The sequence below is a fragment of the Embiotoca jacksoni genome, unplaced genomic scaffold, assembly GCF_022577435.1.
Source record: "Embiotoca jacksoni isolate LCO1_2020_lvr unplaced genomic scaffold, fEmbJac1.0.p SCAF_4, whole genome shotgun sequence".
Taxonomy (NCBI): domain Eukaryota; kingdom Metazoa; phylum Chordata; class Actinopteri; family Embiotocidae; genus Embiotoca; species Embiotoca jacksoni.
Genome location: NW_027185392.1, coordinates 5,029,772 through 5,049,913, shown reverse-complemented (window position 1 = coordinate 5,049,913; position 20,142 = coordinate 5,029,772). Strand labels below are relative to the sequence as shown.

The 20,142-nt window shown below is 40.0% G+C and overlaps 1 protein-coding gene across 7 annotated transcripts in view; it reads left to right on the top strand.

Annotated features, from left to right (window-relative positions):
- prkcaa (protein kinase C, alpha, a) overlaps window positions 1–13,056 on the top strand; it is a 138,955-nt gene extending 125,899 nt beyond the window's left edge. For 4 of the 7 annotated variants that reach the window (XM_069168129.1, XM_069168134.1, XM_069168132.1 and 1 more), the window contains 2 exons: window positions 431–571; window positions 10,571–13,056. In XM_069168129.1, the coding sequence (XP_069024230.1) occupies window positions 431–571; window positions 10,571–10,735 (306 nt within the window). In that variant the 3' untranslated portion in view covers window positions 10,736–13,056. Of the gene's footprint in view, window positions 1–430; window positions 572–4,122; window positions 4,144–10,570 lie in introns of all 7 variants that reach the window. The other 3 variants (XM_069168131.1, XM_069168127.1, XM_069168128.1) reach the window with 1 other exon arrangement.
- The last annotated feature ends 7,086 nt before the right edge of the window (window positions 13,057–20,142 follow it).

Here is a 20,142-nt window from a genome sequence, read left to right as displayed (position 1 = left end):
CTAGAAAAGAGGCGGTATCAGATTACAAAACACAGCAGTGAAAAAACAGAAGTGAGAGAAAAACAAAGTGGGAGTTTTCCTCACGCATTAACACTGATCAATTTAAAAGAGAGATGAAACACGAATGTTCATAGCTTTCCGTGTTCTGCAAAGTTAAATAGACACTGTATTCTGTACCCTGTTCAATTAAAAAACTATTTCCAGTTTACTTTTGAAGCTGAAGAAATTTTTTTTTTTTTTTTTTTTTTTTTTTTTTTAACTTTTAAAGCCTATTAATCTATTTTTAGGCCTTACTAAAATCGACACTGTTGCTATAAAAACTAGATAGTATTAGATCTGTGTATAAGCTGTGAATTAAAACAAATGTTGTTATCTACTGACTCTTAGTTCTAACTCCATGCTACCTCTGTATTTTTTTTACCATGAGCAGTTGATGACCAAACACCCATCTAAGCGTCTGGGCTGCAGCCCGGAGGGAGAGAGGGACATCAGAGAACACGCCTTCTTCAGACGCATCGACTGGGATCGCCTCCAGAACAGGGAGATACAACCACCCTTTAAGCCTAAAGTGGTAAGTCACGGTTAAATTTTTACTTGAACACAGTCTAACTATATGTGGTACCTGGTATAATTACTGAACCACGGTTAATATGGTTGGCAGCTTCATTACCTCATTAAAATAAGGCCCTTGACACTTGTCTGTTCCTGTGACAGAGGGAATTTTAATACTTTGGGCTTTGGTGCTTGGTGCAAACTGCTGAAAAGAGACACTAAAGGTGCATTTTGCACAGTTGGATTCATGTTTTTACCTCACCTGTGTCTATTCAGTATTTTGGTGACTTTCCATGCAAACCTGAGGGGCAGTAACAGGAGTATCACCAAGTGCATTTTCCATTGAGCAAATGTGTAAAAGTTGGTGTATGGTTCAAAACAAGATATGACAAAGTGCAATGGAAACAGACAAATAAATCATGACATGCATAAAACATGTGACCTAAACATCCACTGAACCTCCTCCTCCACTGGAGAGGTTTTTGGTTTGCTAGTGGTCTTTTACGCACTTAATTCCAAGTATTTGCATGAAAATTACATTAAAATATGTTTTTCCATTGGACAGAAATCCGGCTATTAGCAGTCCAGTAATGTCAAAGGAACTGAAATACCTAAAGTGCATCACCACTCTCAGCACACAGCAGAGACAACTGCAGCTTCCACCATGCACCTTAATTGAAAACAATTTAGAACCTCTTTTATTTTGCATCATTACCATTCATCCAAATGCATTTATTCTTCCTCTGGCTTCACTGAGATGTTTTGTTGTTTTGGGCTTTTCACTCACTTACCTATAAACCAGGTTTTTAAATTTCCGAAAGCTTGTAGCAGAGGAGCAGTACCATCTTGGTTTTTTTGGCCTTTTAATTGCCTCACTTTGTGCCATAAATTAAATATGTTTTCTCTCAAATTCAACACAATGTTAAATACTGTTTAGTGGTTGGGGATGCAGCTTGTTTACTAGTACTCTAGTTCTACATCCCAGTAACGATGGTAATGACTGATGAAAAATTGCCAAATATGACCATCCCTCAGAGCAATATCTTATAATAAAAACAAAGACAATACACATCAACAAGACAAGTAAACAGACACAACCTTCTGGACTGCATACATCTAAAAAGAACAGATGTGCTCATCCTAACAACACAAATCTGTTATGGCAAGACATTTTATCCCCCTCTGCCGTGTTCTCTGCTCCCTCGGGGACTATGTGTTCCTGGCTGTTTCTTTACCAACTTGTACCTCCGCCTTAAGTCAGATTTGTCAGCGTACACACATAAAAAGGAAAAGTTACCCATTATAACTTCTTATGGTTACTATACTCAAACACAGAAATGCATTTGAGCAATTTATTATTAAGTTAATTGCTACACAAATTCGTAAAGTATGCATTTTCCAATACATTTATGAAGTAATTTCCCGGTGCATAATGTCACAACGCAGACAAAGTGAAACACAAAACTTTTGGAATTTCAATAATGTGCTTCAAATTCAATTTACACAGAATTTACCTGAGCTGAAGCCCTTGGTTTGACCCTCAAAGCGGGGAAAAAAAAGCTCATTGATGAATCCGAACTGCTCAGATGTTTCCATGGACGCCAAACCCACAAACACACACACAGATAATTCTTATCGTCACTTCCCAATGAGAGCTTTATTAGATTCCACTCTCTTTTAATGCACTTCAAACTCCCTCAAGGAAATCCAGCTTGTTAATGTTGAAAAACATTCCATAAAAATGGTAATGTGACCAGAACATGAAAAAGCTGTCACATGAGATGGATTTATTCATATTGTATAATAATATGAAATTTGAAGTTTTAATTTAGGCAGTTTATTGCAGCGAAAGTAATTTTACTTCAAACTATATGACACTCTCCTTTCTCCCAGCCCCTTACCCTAACCTTAACCATCACAACTAACTGTCTAACTCCAATCCTTACTTGAACCCAAACTAAACCTAATTCTAGCCCTAACCCTAAAACCAAGCCCATTAAACAGCCCTTTGAAGGGGTGTGAGAAAGCGAGGACCAACCAGTATGTTTTCACTCTGATAGGCTAAAATAAAAACTGGTCCTATATACCTGAAAACTGAAACTCTCTTTGGTAGAGAATTTAGTTTTCGAGGAACTTGTCATCTGTGACCCCCACAGGCAGTGTGCAGTGGCTGCTAGTGGAGCTTTAGTGCACTGTTGGAGTTGACAGGGATCATAGTGGGAAAACTTTGGAGAGCTCTTGCAACAACGTTAAGACAGCATATGTCAGACACTAATGTTGTAAGTACTTGGCACGCACACTTTAACTCACTGAACTACAACAAAATGCCGCCAGGCCTTTTTAAAAACACATCTCTATTAATACGAAAATTGACTTACTCCAATCTGACTCACTCCTTCAGAGACAAAAGAGCAAAAATGATTTGTCTTACCGTTACGGTTTGAATATTCTGGAAGTGCATTTTAAAGCAGTCACTGGGACAAATTATGTCTCTGAGGCCTCGCAGATTCAATCAAAACCATCTTCACAGTTACACTATGCAAGTGGGAAAACTTTTTTTTATTTTACCAAGATGTCACACATTGTTCTCATTGGTTTAAATGAGGCTGCAGTGTAAAATCTCTCCACAGTTTCATGTGTAAGCTTCACACATCAACAACACACAAGTGCAAGTGTAATAGATGTGTTGTTGGTGCTCCATCGCGCTATTAATAAATCTGAATTTTTATTCTGTAGATCTCATTATAATTGATTCTGACTGCATTATACGGGAAATATTCAAGTATAAGGCGATAGCTGATGTAATATGACTGCAGTCCTTTGTAACATTTCATTTTAGGATGGCTGACAGTGCCACAAATATATGTTAACAATGTAAGACGCAAGGGCATAAGAAAGTCATACCACTGGAGTGGACAGTGGTTTACTATACTCAGTGAGGTAAAAGTCTTTTTTTTTTTTTAAAGAATTTTCTGTGATTAATTTCAGCAATGTACGTCCCTCCACAATGACCATAAAATCAGACTCGGTTGATATTTATGGTGCTCTCAGTAAAAAATGAACAGTAGCTTCGCACAATTAATACAACTATGATAGTAAACATCGACTGATGTCACGCTGATGTCCAGAGATCCAAGATGTAAAATATAATACAGCCTCAACATGATGCTTTTTTGAATAATCGAAATACAGCTGAAGATGAAGGCTGCATATGGCATGGTGTAATATAGGCAATAAGTACTTTCAAAGCCTCTGATCTTCATGCATAGTTATGACTGCGTATCCCACATACAACGCATTTTGAGGCACAGTGAGGAATAGTTTTGAAATCCCTTGAGTTTACACATGATCATGCAGAGCACACATAATTTCTCCTTACGCCTTTTTGTGATTCTAATTCATGTACACACACGGAAAGTCTCGTGCAGAGTTTATATAGACTGCATTTCTTTAAGAAAAGACAAACAACAGGGATGAAGCAGGTCAGTCAGTGTTGCGGATGTGTGTGCACATGTGACCCTCTCATATTCATTTTAAATATTGTAGTTTTCTCCTGTTTCAACCCTCAAGGGCTCCAGTTCCTCTGACAAGGTGAATCCTGGTCTCTGTGTCTATGTAGCCTCCTGCTGAGTGGATGTGCAGGGTGTCCTGGAAATGCTGTGTGTGCGCTTTGTGTGTGTATGTGTGAGTTAATGTATGTGTGTAGGGGGGGGGTTAAAGAAAGTGAAGGTTAAGAGAGATTGAGAAAAGCAGAGGAGGAAGATTTCCTTGCACTCACGCCTCGTCTCCGTGTCTATTTGCTGCAGTCAGTTTGTTGCTGTGTAGGGGGGGTAATCGATACTTGAGAGAAAAAGTTGTAAACATGTCCACGCTGGAGTTGCAGCGAGGTGTATGCATGCAAATGTGCACGTCCTTTGCACTATGCATGCTTGCATGATTCGAGTTGTGGATGCAGATAAGCTTGCAAAGATGAGAGAGATGGAAAGAGAGAAACAAAACACTGCTGAACTCCCCGTTATCACGATAAACCTACTCCATCATGTCCATCTGACTATGCCATGTAATACAGTGTTGTTTCTGAGTCCCATTACCACCAAATGGTGACCAATATACACCTCCCCCTCAGCCTTCAGCAGATCTATCCCTGCCTCTCTAATCCACTCCTCTTTCCTTTCTCCTTGTGCATCTCTCGCCGCTCAATCTAACTTCATCCGCCTGTGACAGCAGTGGAATTGCAATCAATACACCGGCTGCATTCTGCTGAGAGATTCAAACCATCTGTATCTATTGGACCGGGGCTTCAGACAGCTTGGAGGACGCGGTCTGTGCGGTAGAATGAGTGTCAGGGCAGGTTCAGTTAGTGTTGATCCACATTTATGCTTGATGCTGTTACTGTGCAGCTGTCTACAGCAGGTAACACAACAAATGCCTCATTAAATGCCAAGCAACGTTCAGCTAACACTGTTGGTATTTGGTTTGAAATGAGGCTAATTCGCCGAGAGCACAAGACACTTGATGTCCACATGTTTTACGCTCACTTGTGGATGGCCGGCAGTCTTTATGTCCCGAAGGGTAGCGGGATGGAAAAAGTAGGTTAAAGAGCGAGTGGCTGATTGATAGTGAATGAAGGGAGGGAGGAAGGGCAAGAAAGAGTGGGAGGACTTAGTCACTGCACAGAAGTCTGGGAACAGTGTCCAAGAGAGGGATGCGCACGGCTCGTGATACATGGACACACACAGACACACACAGACACACACACACACACACACACACACACACACACAGGAAATGATGATAATATGGGGTTAGCTGTGAGTCACTGTAGCTCTAAGAAAATGAGAGGCAAACACTGTTTCAAATCAGTTATGGCACATAATCGCCCTTTATGTCTCATAAGCTCTTTTTTTTTATCTATTCATTTTGGGGTCAAGAAAAACAATCACTTTTTCCATATAATCTGTAGTTTATTTCTCAATGGATGCAGAGTCAGTTATTTTGGGGTTGGTCAGTAATTAAAGCCTAATCTGAAATTGCACACTGTTTAAACATTGTATTTCTTTAGCTGTTTTAATAGTCATGAGTGGAATATACAAATTTTAAAAAAAAATCTATTTCTAAATTATTTCCCTGTATGAACTCTTTCATTATTATAACCGGACCAGAAATGTTCCGAACCATAATTTTTTTACAAGTTGAATTCTTTGGAGCATCCCCAAAGCAGTGATGGTCAAATAAGGTCTTTCTGCACCAATAATGCCGTTCAGCTGCGCTTTGTGATTTAGTCACATTATGGATTCGTGGGTAAATTTGTCTATAAGATAGCTTCTCAGAGACCAGAAATACATAAAACCTTACTTCCACAGTCCCCACCGTAGGAAATAAAATCTCAAGTTCATATGATTGATGCTCTTCTGTAACATATTCACTCATGTCGACAAGCTAATAATTCACCAAAGAAAGCATAATGTTCGCTAGAAGATGAGAACGAAGAGCTTCCCATGGCAGTGGCTTCAGGGAGAGGGAGGCAGAGAAAAAGACAAAGAAACAGACAGAAAGAGAGAGAGAGTGTTTTGGCACAACTCTTAATGGAGGCAGGCACTCATTTATCATCCTAAGTAGCTGAGTCTTCTTTTAATATGCTTGAGTGCAGAGGCGTGCATGTCTGTATGTGCAGTGAGAGAGGGAGAGAGATTAAAGATGAGCGAAAGTAGGTCAAAAATCCATGTAGGACATTATGTCACCGTGTATGGGAGGATGTATCAACAGCATAATAGCTTTGGTTTCACCCAATAAGACGTGGCTGAATCCCACAATGAGAAACAGGAGATGTAAGACCGGCCCTTTGCTTTTCCAAAAGGGCGAGTTTATTCCACTAAAAACGTCACAAAGGCAGTAAAGCAGATTTTCATAAGACCCTGGTCATAACCTAATTTTCCCCTTTTGTTCTTGTTGAGCTAATCTTTTGAGATTCTTTAATCTTATGAGAGCAGCTCTTATAAAATAATTTCTAGTCTATTCACAGTCCTTAAAGCCGCTTCGATCGTCCCACCTCAATGCAGTATTGCATTAAACTGCTGTGAGATCATCTTCAAAAACACACACTTGCCAAATCCTTTCATTGGCAACCATACACCTCCTCAATTAAACACGGTGCAGTTCTGCGTGTTGCCTTAGTCCAGGGCATTAGAAAAAAAACTTACCGCCACTACAGTAGCTTGGCTAGCTCTTCATGGTGGGTTTGGGCACGCCTGGCTCTGACAGACTATTACTCAAAGCTTCAGTTTTTAGTGTCAGTGGTTAAGTGTGTTTTTCCCGACCCTCCCTCATTGTGATTGGACGAGTGGGTAAAAAGTGAGCAGACCTTGACTCAAAAGTCAAACACTTTTCAACTCTTGGTGATGGAAAAACAACGGCGAACGTTCAGCACAGAATAAACAATCAGTGTCTTGTCACGCTGCTGGCGTTTGAATAAACGCGCCGCTACATGACAACATTTTTTTTTACAAATACGCTGTGCTCAGGGATAAATGCTTTGATGGACACAGGCCTTAGGTAGCTGCAGCGTCAACGGAGGGTTGGACAGTTTTGGCGCAGGCCGGCTGGTTTAAATTACCCGGGGTCTACCCCTAGGATGGAACGACTAGGAACGATTCCCTGTAGAGCATGGCCAGACCCATATATTCACGTGGTGAATTTGGGTTTGAGTAGGCCAGGCTAGGTTGTCACCAAATGATGACACGTTTTTTTTCCTTGACAAATCTGTGGTCTGCAGTCTTTTCACCTCACCTTTAAGTATCAACTAAGCTTGCATTAATACCAAAAAAAGGTATCAGTTACCATCCATTGCCCAATTGAAAGTCAAGCCTGTACTGGCAGTGGAAAAAGTGAATTTATTTGTATGTAACGATATGTCACCAAGAGCTGAAACGTTCAGCATTTACTTACTGATGACTGCAACATACAAATGTAGTAGTCTCGCATCCTTTTTGTAACCAAAAAAAAAATGTACCTGAATAAATAAAGTGTGTGTCCAATTATGTATTATATGCTACATACTGCTAGGAGTATGACTTAGGAGCAGTGGCCTCCTGTCACAAGGAGCAACTGTTTTGTGGTTAGAAAGGGACACCTTAGTGCTGGAGATTGTCGGTGGAGGTCAGAGTTAAATGTGTCACTTTAATCGAGCGACTGATGGTCGGCGTTGGATGGAGGAGGACGGGTGGACAGAGAGACACAGCAGTTGAAGGATTCTGGCGATTACCCTTCAAGTGTCTGCTCTGCGGGAAAGAGTGTACTTTCAGGGGCCACACACACAAACACACACGTACAGCCACAATTGCTTCCCATCCTGAAGTGTGTGTCCTGCCTTCTATTCACTCTAACAGGATGGTGGCTTGGAGCCAACGTCACCTGTCATTGCCAGCAGTCACAGTCTAAAGCCTCACACACACACACACACACACACACACACATGCACGCACACAATTGCTGATACACACACTGACACTCATGTTGATATAAATACACACACTTTGGTAGACAAAAATGTCTTGTCTGTGAATGGAATGTAGGACAACAGTGGATGAGGCCAGTTAGTCATGAGTTAGTCAAGCGTTTCAAAGGCCGGTCACTGTTGGTTGTGGCCTCAAACAGCCCAGATACTAATAATTAAAGCCAATTGGAAAGGACTGGAAACAAAGAAGAGAAGATGTGTAATTTGCGACCAAGGGCTGTTGTATTTTTTAAAGGCTCCTGTTTTTGAACATCCTCTCAAAAACAAATCGTCTCTTTTTTTTTTTCTTTTGCAATAGACCAGTGGACGTTTCGTATTAATGTTTCTGGTATCAGTCGTCGTTGATCTCTTGTCAATCCCACCGGGGACACGAGTTCCGAATTTATGCGAGTCAGTCAGACAGATCGAGTGGTCATGTGCAATTGCTGGTGTTCAGTCACAGCACTTATCATCCAGAAAGCGGGCAGATGCTGTAATGGTGGAGATTACTGTCCGCTGGGCTGTTTCTTCAGAACAGTCCAGTAAATGTGACGGGTGAAGCAGAACTCAGTGGATGCCAAGAGAGCTTTGCTCATCAGTGGCACTTCAGAAAACGTCAGGGATGAATCCGTCCTGTCCAGAAAAGGTTTGTCAGGCTTCAATATTCTGCCATCAGTCCTATCTGAAGACAATACTGTCAGGTACAACAAAAAAATACCACGGACAGAAACATGAGCGTAGCAAGGCACCTCCTGTGTGGTAATATAACTTAATTTGACCCCCCCAAAAAAATGCATTTTTGTACCTTTGACTAAAGAAGAGTATGCAATTAAAAACAATTCAATTGTATTTATATCGCGCCAAATCACAACACACATTATTTTAGGGGCACTTAACACAGCAAAGTCCTTACGACAAACCTTTCTAACATTATACACAGGAACCCAACAATTCCTACGTAAGCTTAAAAGAGAAAAACCTCAGAGAGAGGGAAGGAAAAACTTTTATTTCGAGAGCACGCGTCCAGCGATGTAATCTGTGCTGTGTGTTAAATATACCAGAGACTTCGATTGCCTCGGCAGTCACTACAACCCTTTGAAATTAAGGCACCAATTTTTATTTATTTTTATTTGTATTGCAACAATGCTAAAAGTGCGTTGGTTGCTGTCATCCTTTCTTTTTATTCAAGCCCCGTGGACCTTTGCTTCACAGTCAGTTATACAGTACTCACAGCCAGCTGCAGAAGAGTCGTGTGCTGGATTCTAGCGTATATTCATGTGTGTATTTGTGTGTCTGATTGTGTTTGACGTGAATGTATGTAGGAGAGCCCAGTGAGTAGGTGGACTAGCTAATGAGAAGAATTTGATATGTAGCCTTCTCTCTTCCTCATTCACCCTCTCTCATTTCTTCTTGTTAGTTTTTCATTGAAAACAGAAGATTAATTTAAAAGAGACAAGAACATCAAAGAAGGGACACCTGTATTTGTACATGTCATGTGTGGGTTTTTTTTCAGGCAGCAATAAAAGGGATGCGCACTCGTATCGTCAAACACGCACGCCTTCCTCTCCCGAGTAATTCTCTGAAGCCCTAATGCATACACCATGTGACATGATCCGTTTCCATGTCTTTGATTTAATTTGAGTATCCTCTCACTCCAGAAACATGAAAACACTTTTGATGTTTCCTCTTACGTATGAACACGCTAATTAACCCTTGTGTGACCTTGTTGCAACTCGCCGCTGCTGCTGCTCTTATTCAAGGCATCATTGTCGTCTTCTCTGAGATAATTATCTTTGAAAGTCAAATATGTACACATCTTATTTGCCCAACATAAAGACTCGGCATCACAATAGGTTATAGGGTCAGTGGAAACATGCTTGACACCATTTCCTCTCATAGAATCACTTCTCAACCTTGTTTATTTGAAGCTGCATTGCTGTTCCACAGCTGTGCCAATGTTAGTTCAGTATTCAGAAGGGTGCGTTGCGATTCAGGTGAATGATATGTGGAGCATGTAATCTGATGTTGTTATCATCCCGACTGCACATAGCAGAGGGAAAAGTGGGGGATCAGGTGCGAGATATTGTCCATCTTTATGTAAGCCGGAGGCGCGATGAATATGCATTTTAATTCATCAACAGGTTGAAGTGAGCGAAATCACAAATGTTGCTTCTTGTACATTCCATGCACATTGTCAAGTTGCTCGCGTAGTGTGATTTTACTTAGTAATATGACAACGATAGTGACTAATGATGTTTGATGATGACTATGGTGATGCGTGTTATGTGCTTTGGGCTAATTTGTGGAACATTTCCAAGAATTCAAAAGACAAATTCTGCTGAACGCAACAGCCTTCTCAGAATTTCCTCGCCGTCGCCTCCACAGAATTGCCATGTGCGCACTCCCGCCTAAACTCCAGATTTTCTTGTCCGTCCTGTATTTGTTGGCCTGCTTGCACTTTTCAAGTAATTTGTACATAATGTCTGAAATTCTTTTCCCTCCCTTCTCTGTCTGACTTTTCTACAGTGTGGCAAAGGAGCAGAGAACTTTGACAAGTTCTTCACACGTACCCAGCCCATGCTCACACCGCCAGATGAGCTGGTCATTGCCAACATCGACCAGGCCGAGTTTGCAGGGTTCTCCTTCATCAACCCGCAGTTTGTAAACCCAGCGCCCCCCAACACCATATGAGAAGGATGGGAAAACCCTCAGTAAAAAAAAAAAAAAAAACACCCTGCTCACTGCCACCCACTTAAACCAACTGCCAACCTGACATCTGACTACAACTTGACAATAGATCCAAATGTATTGGTGTTACTTCTGGGGCATGGATTTTTGCTCTGTCCAGTATACATTAGAGATTAAATTGATTAGATTGATTCTTGGTCACCACAATAAATAATTTCCTTCAGTTGAATGCATTGTAGTCGAGGATCGGCGCCCCAACCTGGAGGTGCTAAAACAGAATGGTGTCAGGCTTTATTCTTCTATGCCAGTACAATATACAATTTAGATAATGCATTAATATGCTTAGAAATCTACAAATTATTGTCTACAGATTTAATTGGTGGGTGACAACTTCTATCTAAATGGATAATCATCACTAACGATATTGTGAGATGGCTTAAGAAACAGTCATGTGAAGCAGTGTGGACGCTATAGCCAAATAAGGACAGGTGGTGCAGGCGTTGAAACAGCACCTTGTGGTTCAATGTTTCCTGTATCATGTTTACAGTTTTCTTACACTTTGATTTCATGGTGATGGTGTGTGATGAAATTTTAGGACAAATTGATTTTAGTCGGTCTCAACTTCCACTTGTGCGGAGCAAGTCAACTAAAGAATAAACAGTTATGTAATAAAGAATATGCAGCTAAATATGTGAGACACATAGGGATGACATCTTTAGCTCCAATTTGTCAAAACTATTTGATCTGGTTCTGAAAATAATAATTCACACACCTGTTTTCTTGCCCTTAGTAAGCTGCAGATCGTATACGTACCTTGTCAATAATGTTGTGGACACTATGTGGACACAGTAAATCAGTTTAGTATAAGGGCAGTCGCAGAACATTCTTGAATCTACCTAGAAATCAACAGCTTTTTTTGAATGTTATCAGCACATCAAACCGCCGTCATCAGTTGTCATCATGTTCCGTAGGGGGAACAAGATCACCAGCTCCCGAGTCGGCTCAGCAGGACTTAACAAAAGACACATGACGGAGTTACAGCGACAGGTGTTCCGGACCTTCATCTTCTTGATAATAATAAACACGAAGTAAACGTAACACGGCAGCTTCAGGAAAATATTAGGGTTTGGCTTAAAATAAGTGTTATTTACCCAATGTGTCACGTAAATAACTTTACGTATGTTACGCAACTTAAATACATCCTGTACGTTCACTTGGGTACGAAAGCTAAAAATAAGTTAACCTTGACTGCTGTTTTCATACAAGACACGAACAGCTGTCTCCTGGGTGAAGGTATCCAACCGACCCCGACGTCCTGCCAACGCCAACCTTCTTACTTTTTTTTTTTTTTTTTTTTTTTTTTTTTTTTTACTAAAGCCTGGATCTCACCAAAACGTACTGTCGTGTGTTTTAGCTCAGACAGGCAACAGAGCTAATCGCTACTGTTCCAGACAACGCTCGTGTTTCCACCAGATGTGTTGCAGTGCGTGTCGGCAGCATCCCAGTAGTGTCTCTCTGCCTCGCATTGGTAAAAAAAAATTTTTTTTTAAAATGCTTCTAGTCTATTTTTTTAAGCAAACTGGACAGAAGCCGCATCAATTTACATAAGAGTCGATCAGCCGGGCAGCAAGTCAAGACACGGGAATATCGCAGAGAAGCAATTTTCGCGATTAGAAACCCTGCGTAAACGCCCAACGATGTATCGCATCACGAGATCAACCTCCACCCCTCGTCTTTGAAGTGAGAAAAGAAATGCGTTCTCCACGTGCTAACTGGCACTGTGTGCAAAACAATTACAAAGAAGAATGAATGCTTTTTTTAACAACTAAAACACAGTAAACTATAATAACTTTGTCTGTAGGCCACAGCACAACATAGTACATAACAATACACACAACAACAACAACAACAACAAAAATAGAATAACATAGCCTACATTGCAGAGGATGAAACAAAAAAAGCGTCCGACGTGCAGTGTGACAGACCGGCGCCAGGTGGAATCAACCAACTTCCTCCTTTGCGCCTGTCAGAATCACTACGACCACAAGACGTTGCAATGTAGGCACAGTTTTCCCGGCCTCGAGCAGAAATATAGGAGCGATGACAACTTTTAACGGCCACTTAATGAGCTGTTGGCATTCGAACAGGGTGAAATCAAACGTCAACAGTTTACAGTTTGTCGTGTTTTAACACAAGTCATTGTTAGTCGTGTTTTTTTTTGTCCCCTGCCACACCCATGGCTACAAAGCTTCCTGTTAGTCATAAATGTCTTAACAGAAACTGCAGACATTTTGTTAAAAAATAAAAGAATTTGTATCAGTTGACATTATTGCATATTAACCAGGCAATGTTTTACTGCCTGCAGTATCATCCCCTAAAGAGCTAACGTTTGTCAGTTTCCTTTGTGTATCAAAAGGAGCATCTTTTCTGACACAACTCGGTTGTCCTGAGATCAAACCTCTCTTTCATTTGAAGTCAACATAATCATTATTATTTAAATCATTCTTTGCATCCTTTTTGCTTGTTTAATGTCTTTAAAAAATAGATTTGTTGGTATTCTACTCTTTTACGCGATCTCATACGTATTTTTCCATTAGATCAGATTAATATTTGACTGTATCTAAAATCAACGTGTAACTCCTTTGTAAATAATCATGAGTTATTTAAAAAGAGTATAGCAACTTACAATTTTATACCAACACCTGAATGTGCTTTTATTACATTAATTAGATAAGCCAATATTTGTAATGTAACCCAGTACCGATTAACTTTGTAACAGCTGGATGTCTTTAATGGAATCCAGATTCAGCAAGGTGTGACAAATATCTGTTCTACTTGTTTTGTTGGATTTAATCTTTTTTTTTTTTTTTTTTTTTTTTTCATAATTTTCAATTATTTCGACTGCAAATTGTTTGTTGATGGGATGCTTGTATGGCTGTTGACTGTCTCTCTGTATGCATGCTGTTGGCAAGCATCATCCATGCACGTGATACGCTAAATGCTGCATGCTGCAAAGAATGAAACCCCGAAGAGTTTCGACGTCAAATGAATACTCCGCTCAAAATCGAACTTTAAATGTAAAAAGGACCCCTTGTAGTCTTGAATATTGTTGTTTTTGCTATTGCTGTCCAAAATGTCAGTAGAAATGTCTCATGCTACTTCATATTACACTTGTTCTCTGTGTTAGTTTATTTAAAACAAAACTTTTTGTTAAAATGTGCGATTTTGTAACAAATTTACATTTAGCTCATTTGCAGGTCCGGTCAAGCTCACCAGAAGGGAGTGTTAAAAGATTTCGGGTGGAGTATCACTAAGCACGGGTCTAGGTTGGCCGACTTTAAGGTGGGCCAATAAGCATTACCACCAATGATCATAAGAGTGTTGATCTGAGACCAACTAGTCTGTTCAAGATTGTGATTTGAGTTCCAGTGACACAGGCCTTCTGATGCTCAGGCAGTTTGTCAAAAGAATGCAAATCACAGGGGCCGAATAACGTAGAATAGATGTGTGTTACAGTTTAAAAATTTCAATATACAACAACGAATCCAAATATGTGGTGAGTTGTGACTCAGACGCGCTGCTAATTACTCGGCCGGTGGGACCACTCGCTCTCCAGTGTCTCACGATTGGGATTTACATTGTTGTGTTGTTGTTGTCACTTTGTAATTTTTGTCTTTTTTTTTTCTCTTTATTTTTGGCTGTTGTCAGTTCTGCTCAAGAAATTCAGGAATGTTTCAACCGACGTATCACGTTAGAAAACTCATATCCGACTGATATAGATAGGAACTATTGAAATGTTTCTAATATTTTGTTTTTTTCTAAGAGTTGCACTCTCCCCCCAACGTGTTTCCTATCTTGTGCGACCTTTTGCATGTGCCAAACCTGGAAAACACCGGAACCCCGACAATGGCAGCCTTGCACGAGCTGTAGCCACACGGACGACATTCTGTGGCAGCTTTCCTCCTGTATAGGCTGTTTAAACACTCTGTTGGTCACATAAGATATAGTAGCATGCTGCTATGAGTAAACCAGTGCGCATTGTGTCAGTACACTTAACAATACCCGTCAGTTTGATAGTTGAGTTACCGTGCACGCTACCAGAGTTTCCTAATCCAGTTACTAGAGTTTCTTGTAGCCTTCGGCAGAATTGTGTCAAAGACATTTCAGCTGGTGGAGCGTCTTGATTTAATATCCAAACCGAACTTGCACCTTCGTATGTGACTATGTGCTGACTCAATAGTCTAGCTCCATCCCTTTAATAGAATCTCTGTCGACTTGCTGTGGTTTCAAAATGTCAAGTCACAGTCAGTGTGGACATAACAAACATTAATACTCTTCCCTTGTGTGCCTTTCCCAGCTTGTAAAGATAATACCGTACATATTCTTTTGAATTTGCATCCTCGCTCTCACCTAAACTCTCCACTCCATTTTTACATCGTACCATGACTCAGTGTATTGTATTCTTAAAATGAGTTTTTAAACTAGCTAAGTTAATTTACTCCCTTTTCACTTCCATTTTATTCAATTTTAGTGTTTTAGCACCTCTCACAATTCAAGTGAATGTAAATTTTAAAGTTCTATGAAGTTAAAAAAAAAAAAAAAAAAAAAAACCTTTACGGTCTCAAAAAGTACAACTGGATTCGTCCTTTGTGTGTCTGCTTGCTTTACCTTTACCTCCCTGTGCCTATTAATGACTGAATAGCGTGGCAAATGAATAAATAAATGTATCGACGGTATCAAAAGATGATAACTGGGTGAGGGGGTAGTGAAGGAACAACGAACAGGTGATGGATTCAGTCCAACTAAATGACTGACAGGATAGATGATGATGATGGCCTGTTTGAAGAACAACCCCTGTGCCTCGTCACATTGACCATTGCTCCCTCGTTGCTCTCCTGTACGTCCTCTTTCACTCCATCCGTGTCTCCTTCCTCAGTGAACTGGGCCAAATCAATCCCTCATCTAACTGATAGCGTCCTCTGCTTTTTACCCGTTTAATCCCAGGCCAGGGAAACAGTTGATTTCTCAACAGACGGCATTAATTCCACCCTTTTCATCTCTCTACCGGGTTCCCCTTGCTCACCATGGGAAAGGAGTTAGCCAAATGTGTTTGGTATTTTACCTTTGTTTACATACTATATGAAGTCTTCGCCAGTTTGATTTTTAATTGAATTGATTAGGATGGCCAGATAATAATGAAGCGTATAATTTAATCACAAATGTAAGAGAGGTTGTTTTTCTTTTAATTAGTACTTTTTCCAGTCCTTTTCTTTGCTTCAGATAAATTTATTTTAACATCTTTCTTCTTTGTAGTTAGTCATTATTCTTTGCTCTGTCCTGTTTGCTGTGAAATGAGAGAGTTGAAGTGAACTGCTATCCTTTTGGCCGTACAGGGCGGAGGATCGGCGATGTGCAGGAATGCCTTATATCTTAACCCATACAGTAACATGATCTCTCACCCGCCTCTGTTTAGTCATTTATCATATCTGCACCCCTGTCCTTGTACATAAATGACTTACAGTAGATATCTACATAGACTGTAAAAGAAAGAATATATTGTATTTTGAAAATGGTGTATGTTTGTTTTCTTCCCATCAGCCTGAAACCTTTCAAATGAGTCTGAGCTACTTACCTTGTAATTGATTGTGTCATTTGTACCTAATGTATGATAATACAAATAAAAAATAAAAAAAAAGGAAAAACGAGGTACATATTTACGCATGTGAGTGTTTTTATGGGTAAAATTAAGCAACACACTATTGTATTAAGCATCCAGTATATTGGTTGTTTTTTTTTAAGCTACTGTTTGGAGTAGATTTTATGTTTGTCCTCAGCTGGTAGAGGCTGTTGTCAATCTATTCTAGGCGATGTGTCAGTGTCATCACTGGATGTTACAGTGACATTTCACTTGGAGGATTTTTCATTCAAAAGTTAGCGAAGAACCCAATGTTGCTCAAAAACGCCTCGGCATGCGCACACACTTCAAATGCTGAGCAATTTACACCAATTTAGAGTCTTGTTAAAGACACTCTATAACAGTATATCAACTAATGCTTTAGCAGAAATATTGCTACTCATTGAACTTGTTATGCTTTTGTGACATACAAAACTTGAACTGAAAGAGCCGAGCCTCATCTGGCTTCCCCTTCATTTCAGTACATCTGCATTCATACTGTGTGCTCATGGACACGTGGACATGGATTACTTAAACAGCCAGTATGCCACGCATGTTGACAAAAATACAACTTAAATATCTTTAGAAGTAAACATGCCCTGAAGGTTTAAGGCGTTGGCATGCATTGGGGTGATCATGTATTGCATATGGGAGCTATTGGAACATGAAACTGTTTGTTTATCTGTGGGTTTTATGCATGTGCAACATTGTGAGTTTGTGTGTGGGGTGGTGTCGATCGTGTGAATGTTCCAGGCTTCTTCATTAGTTGGATGGCTGAGCTCAAGTCCTGGTGAGGGATGGAAGACATAGTGTTGTGCTCACTGCTGTCAGAAGTCATCAGCAGTGACTTACACTGAGGAGCACTACCAGCCGATGACATCCCTGACTGACACTGCGAGATTTCTGAGATTTCAAGTAAATGAAGAGTGTTGGTGCAGCTGAAACTTTTCTTTTCTTTAATGCGATTCGAGGTTCGAACCCAGAACCATCTCGCTGCGAGGTGACAGCGCCAACCACTGTACCACTGTGCCGCCCCCCATTTTTGTATTGATCACTGAAAAGTTTTTCCGCAAATGTCTTCCAACATTGCCCTCTCCACCTTTTCGGATTCCCATCTCGTTAGTCACAAAACATCAGCTCAGACTTTTTACAATTCACTTGATGGCTTTCATCCATCTTACTGATGTTTTCTTAAATGAGAGTCTATAATTACTATAGCTCATTGCTGGCAGATAGCCAGAGTCCTAAGTGGTGACTTAGAGGGATACGAAGAGGTTTGTACGGTTTTACAACACATAGAGGTGTGTTGAGGCTAATTTCACCTCTTCAGTTTTCAATCCTTTCTCTACTGTTCTTCAAGGTCAATGTTGATCCTATTATAAGTACTTTGACATTATGAATCACAAAAACTGTTATTCCAATTGCATTCAAAACTGTATTTATTCTTCCTAAGGGTGGAATATAGAAACACAGTGTTGTTTTAATGTATTTACATACAGTACAGTATTTATAGCCAATTCATGGCTGCCATCTGATTAGTAAAAAAACAACAACCCTGCAGTATGTTGACTATGGACCCAGCTGGTGCGTGATCCTTTATTTAACACCTATTGTGTTTCAGTTGGCTGGTTTCTTTCATCCCTCCTCTCTTACACACGCAAACAAATACACACATCTTCAGCATAACCTCAATTGTTATGAAACTGTTAGAGCTACTGTAGGTTATATACATCCTTACTACTTTGTTATGAAAGTCGTTTTAGCAAGTAAAACAGATGCATTGTTTCAGTCTGATACTCATTTGTATGTTTGCGAGTAATGACTAAGCCAGAGTAGTGCAGCTCTGGCAGAGCCTGAATAAACGACTTGCATTATATAATGAAACAAATAAAAAATTAAAAGAGTAAAAGAAAAGATAAAACCACCATGTTAATCTGAGTGTGCGCTGTCAAAATTCTCTTCAATTCGAGTTCACCATCTTGTGAACAGCAGACGGATTTTTTTTTTTTGCATTTAAATCACACAATAAAACCTACAAATTACTTGTCTCGCTCTCTCGGAGAAGATACTGAAGTTCAGTGACGGCGAATTTAAAAGCATGCTTTGTCCTCTGCATAGTCCATTCCTGTGGGCAAATTATGGTGTTTAACTTTCAAAACTTTTTAAAAAAGAAAACCTCGCATGAAATCTCCTGTCCTTTCACTTCACTCCACATGGCTCAGCGATGCCATCCTCCAGCTGGAGAAAATTACGTTTACCGTCACAGGGTAAACAGACTTTCTATAAGGGCCACCAACCTTTTGGAAGGGTAATTTCAGAGCCTATCCACACTCCCTCTGTAATAATCTGCGTCTCTGGTGGTGTAATCTCACTCCACATCCCGTCCAATATTCAATTTCATGGTGACTTGGACGCTTTTTGTGGGGGTGACTTTTCCTTTTTTTTTTTTTTTTTCGTACAACATAATACAACAATATTTGTGTAAGAGGCCCCCGCAGGTGGGGTCAGGGAAGGAGGGGAATTCTGGTTGGGTTTTGTTGCGGATCGTTTTGGACGTCATTCAGGCTTCACTGACATACTTGCTTGTTGCACATTTACTAATAAAAGTGTTGAAACTAAAACATTGTCACACTGCCGTGTACTACTCAGCAAGGGTCCAGAATTTCACAAATTGAAGGATGCCAAGCACGTACAGATGGATGCCGAGCTGGTGTTCAGTCAGCCTGAATTTTGCTGCGTGGATGTTGGATTGTTCAAGCAGAGGACAGATTGAGCCTGCTTCAATGGTAAACAGTGGTGAAATGTGTGATTCAATGTAATCACAATTTAGTGAAGCTGTTAACAACTCGGAGATCTGAAATGTGACCCCTACAACAAACCGTTTTCTGAACGATAAGAGCCAAAAAGGTTGGGAAACAATGATTTCCTCTGAAACAATCTATCAAATCTTAATTTTTAATCTAACTAAAGGTGTCAAATAAATATAAAGGAGTAGAAAGTACAATATTTCCTTCTGAAATGTGGTAAAGTGGAACTATAATGTAGCATTAAATATAAATACTCAAAGTACCACAAAATGTACTTTCCACCACTGCCAGTGAGGCCAATGAGCAATTATGTGAAAGGCCAAATCAGAGCCAAGCTGACGACAGCCGCTTTATTCACTAATGCCTTTGATCAGTTTGTGGTGGTTAGTCATACATATCGATGGGAATTGCCAAATGTTCCTAAATGACTGAATGAACGTCCATTTTTAGAGACAGTTTGTACTCAATTCAATCTGACAGCGACTCAACAAATCTGTGCCGCCCTAAATATGTGACCAAATGCTATTATGAGGCTATCACTTTGACAACAATTGTAGCTTGGTGTATTGAATAGATAATCTACAACCCACATTTTTTTCTAATTGCTGTTTTCTGCACGGAAGGCATCTGATCTCATGTGGAAACGCGTGCACAGACAATACAGTACATCTGTTTCCACGTGAAGTCGGGACCAGATGTTACATAGAGAAATGGTAATACTAAAAAAAAGAAAAAAAAGCTACAATAATAAAAGCTACTAAATCATTGTGTTGAAGGCTCTTTTTAGTTTGTAGAATATTTCATATGTTCAATGCACAACATGCAGACCTTGTATTGTTGTGTCTCAGTGGAAAAACAACTTGAAATGGACAAAAATGCTCTGGAATGAAGGGAAGTAATGAGATTTTTTTTAAAGCAGCCAAAAAGAC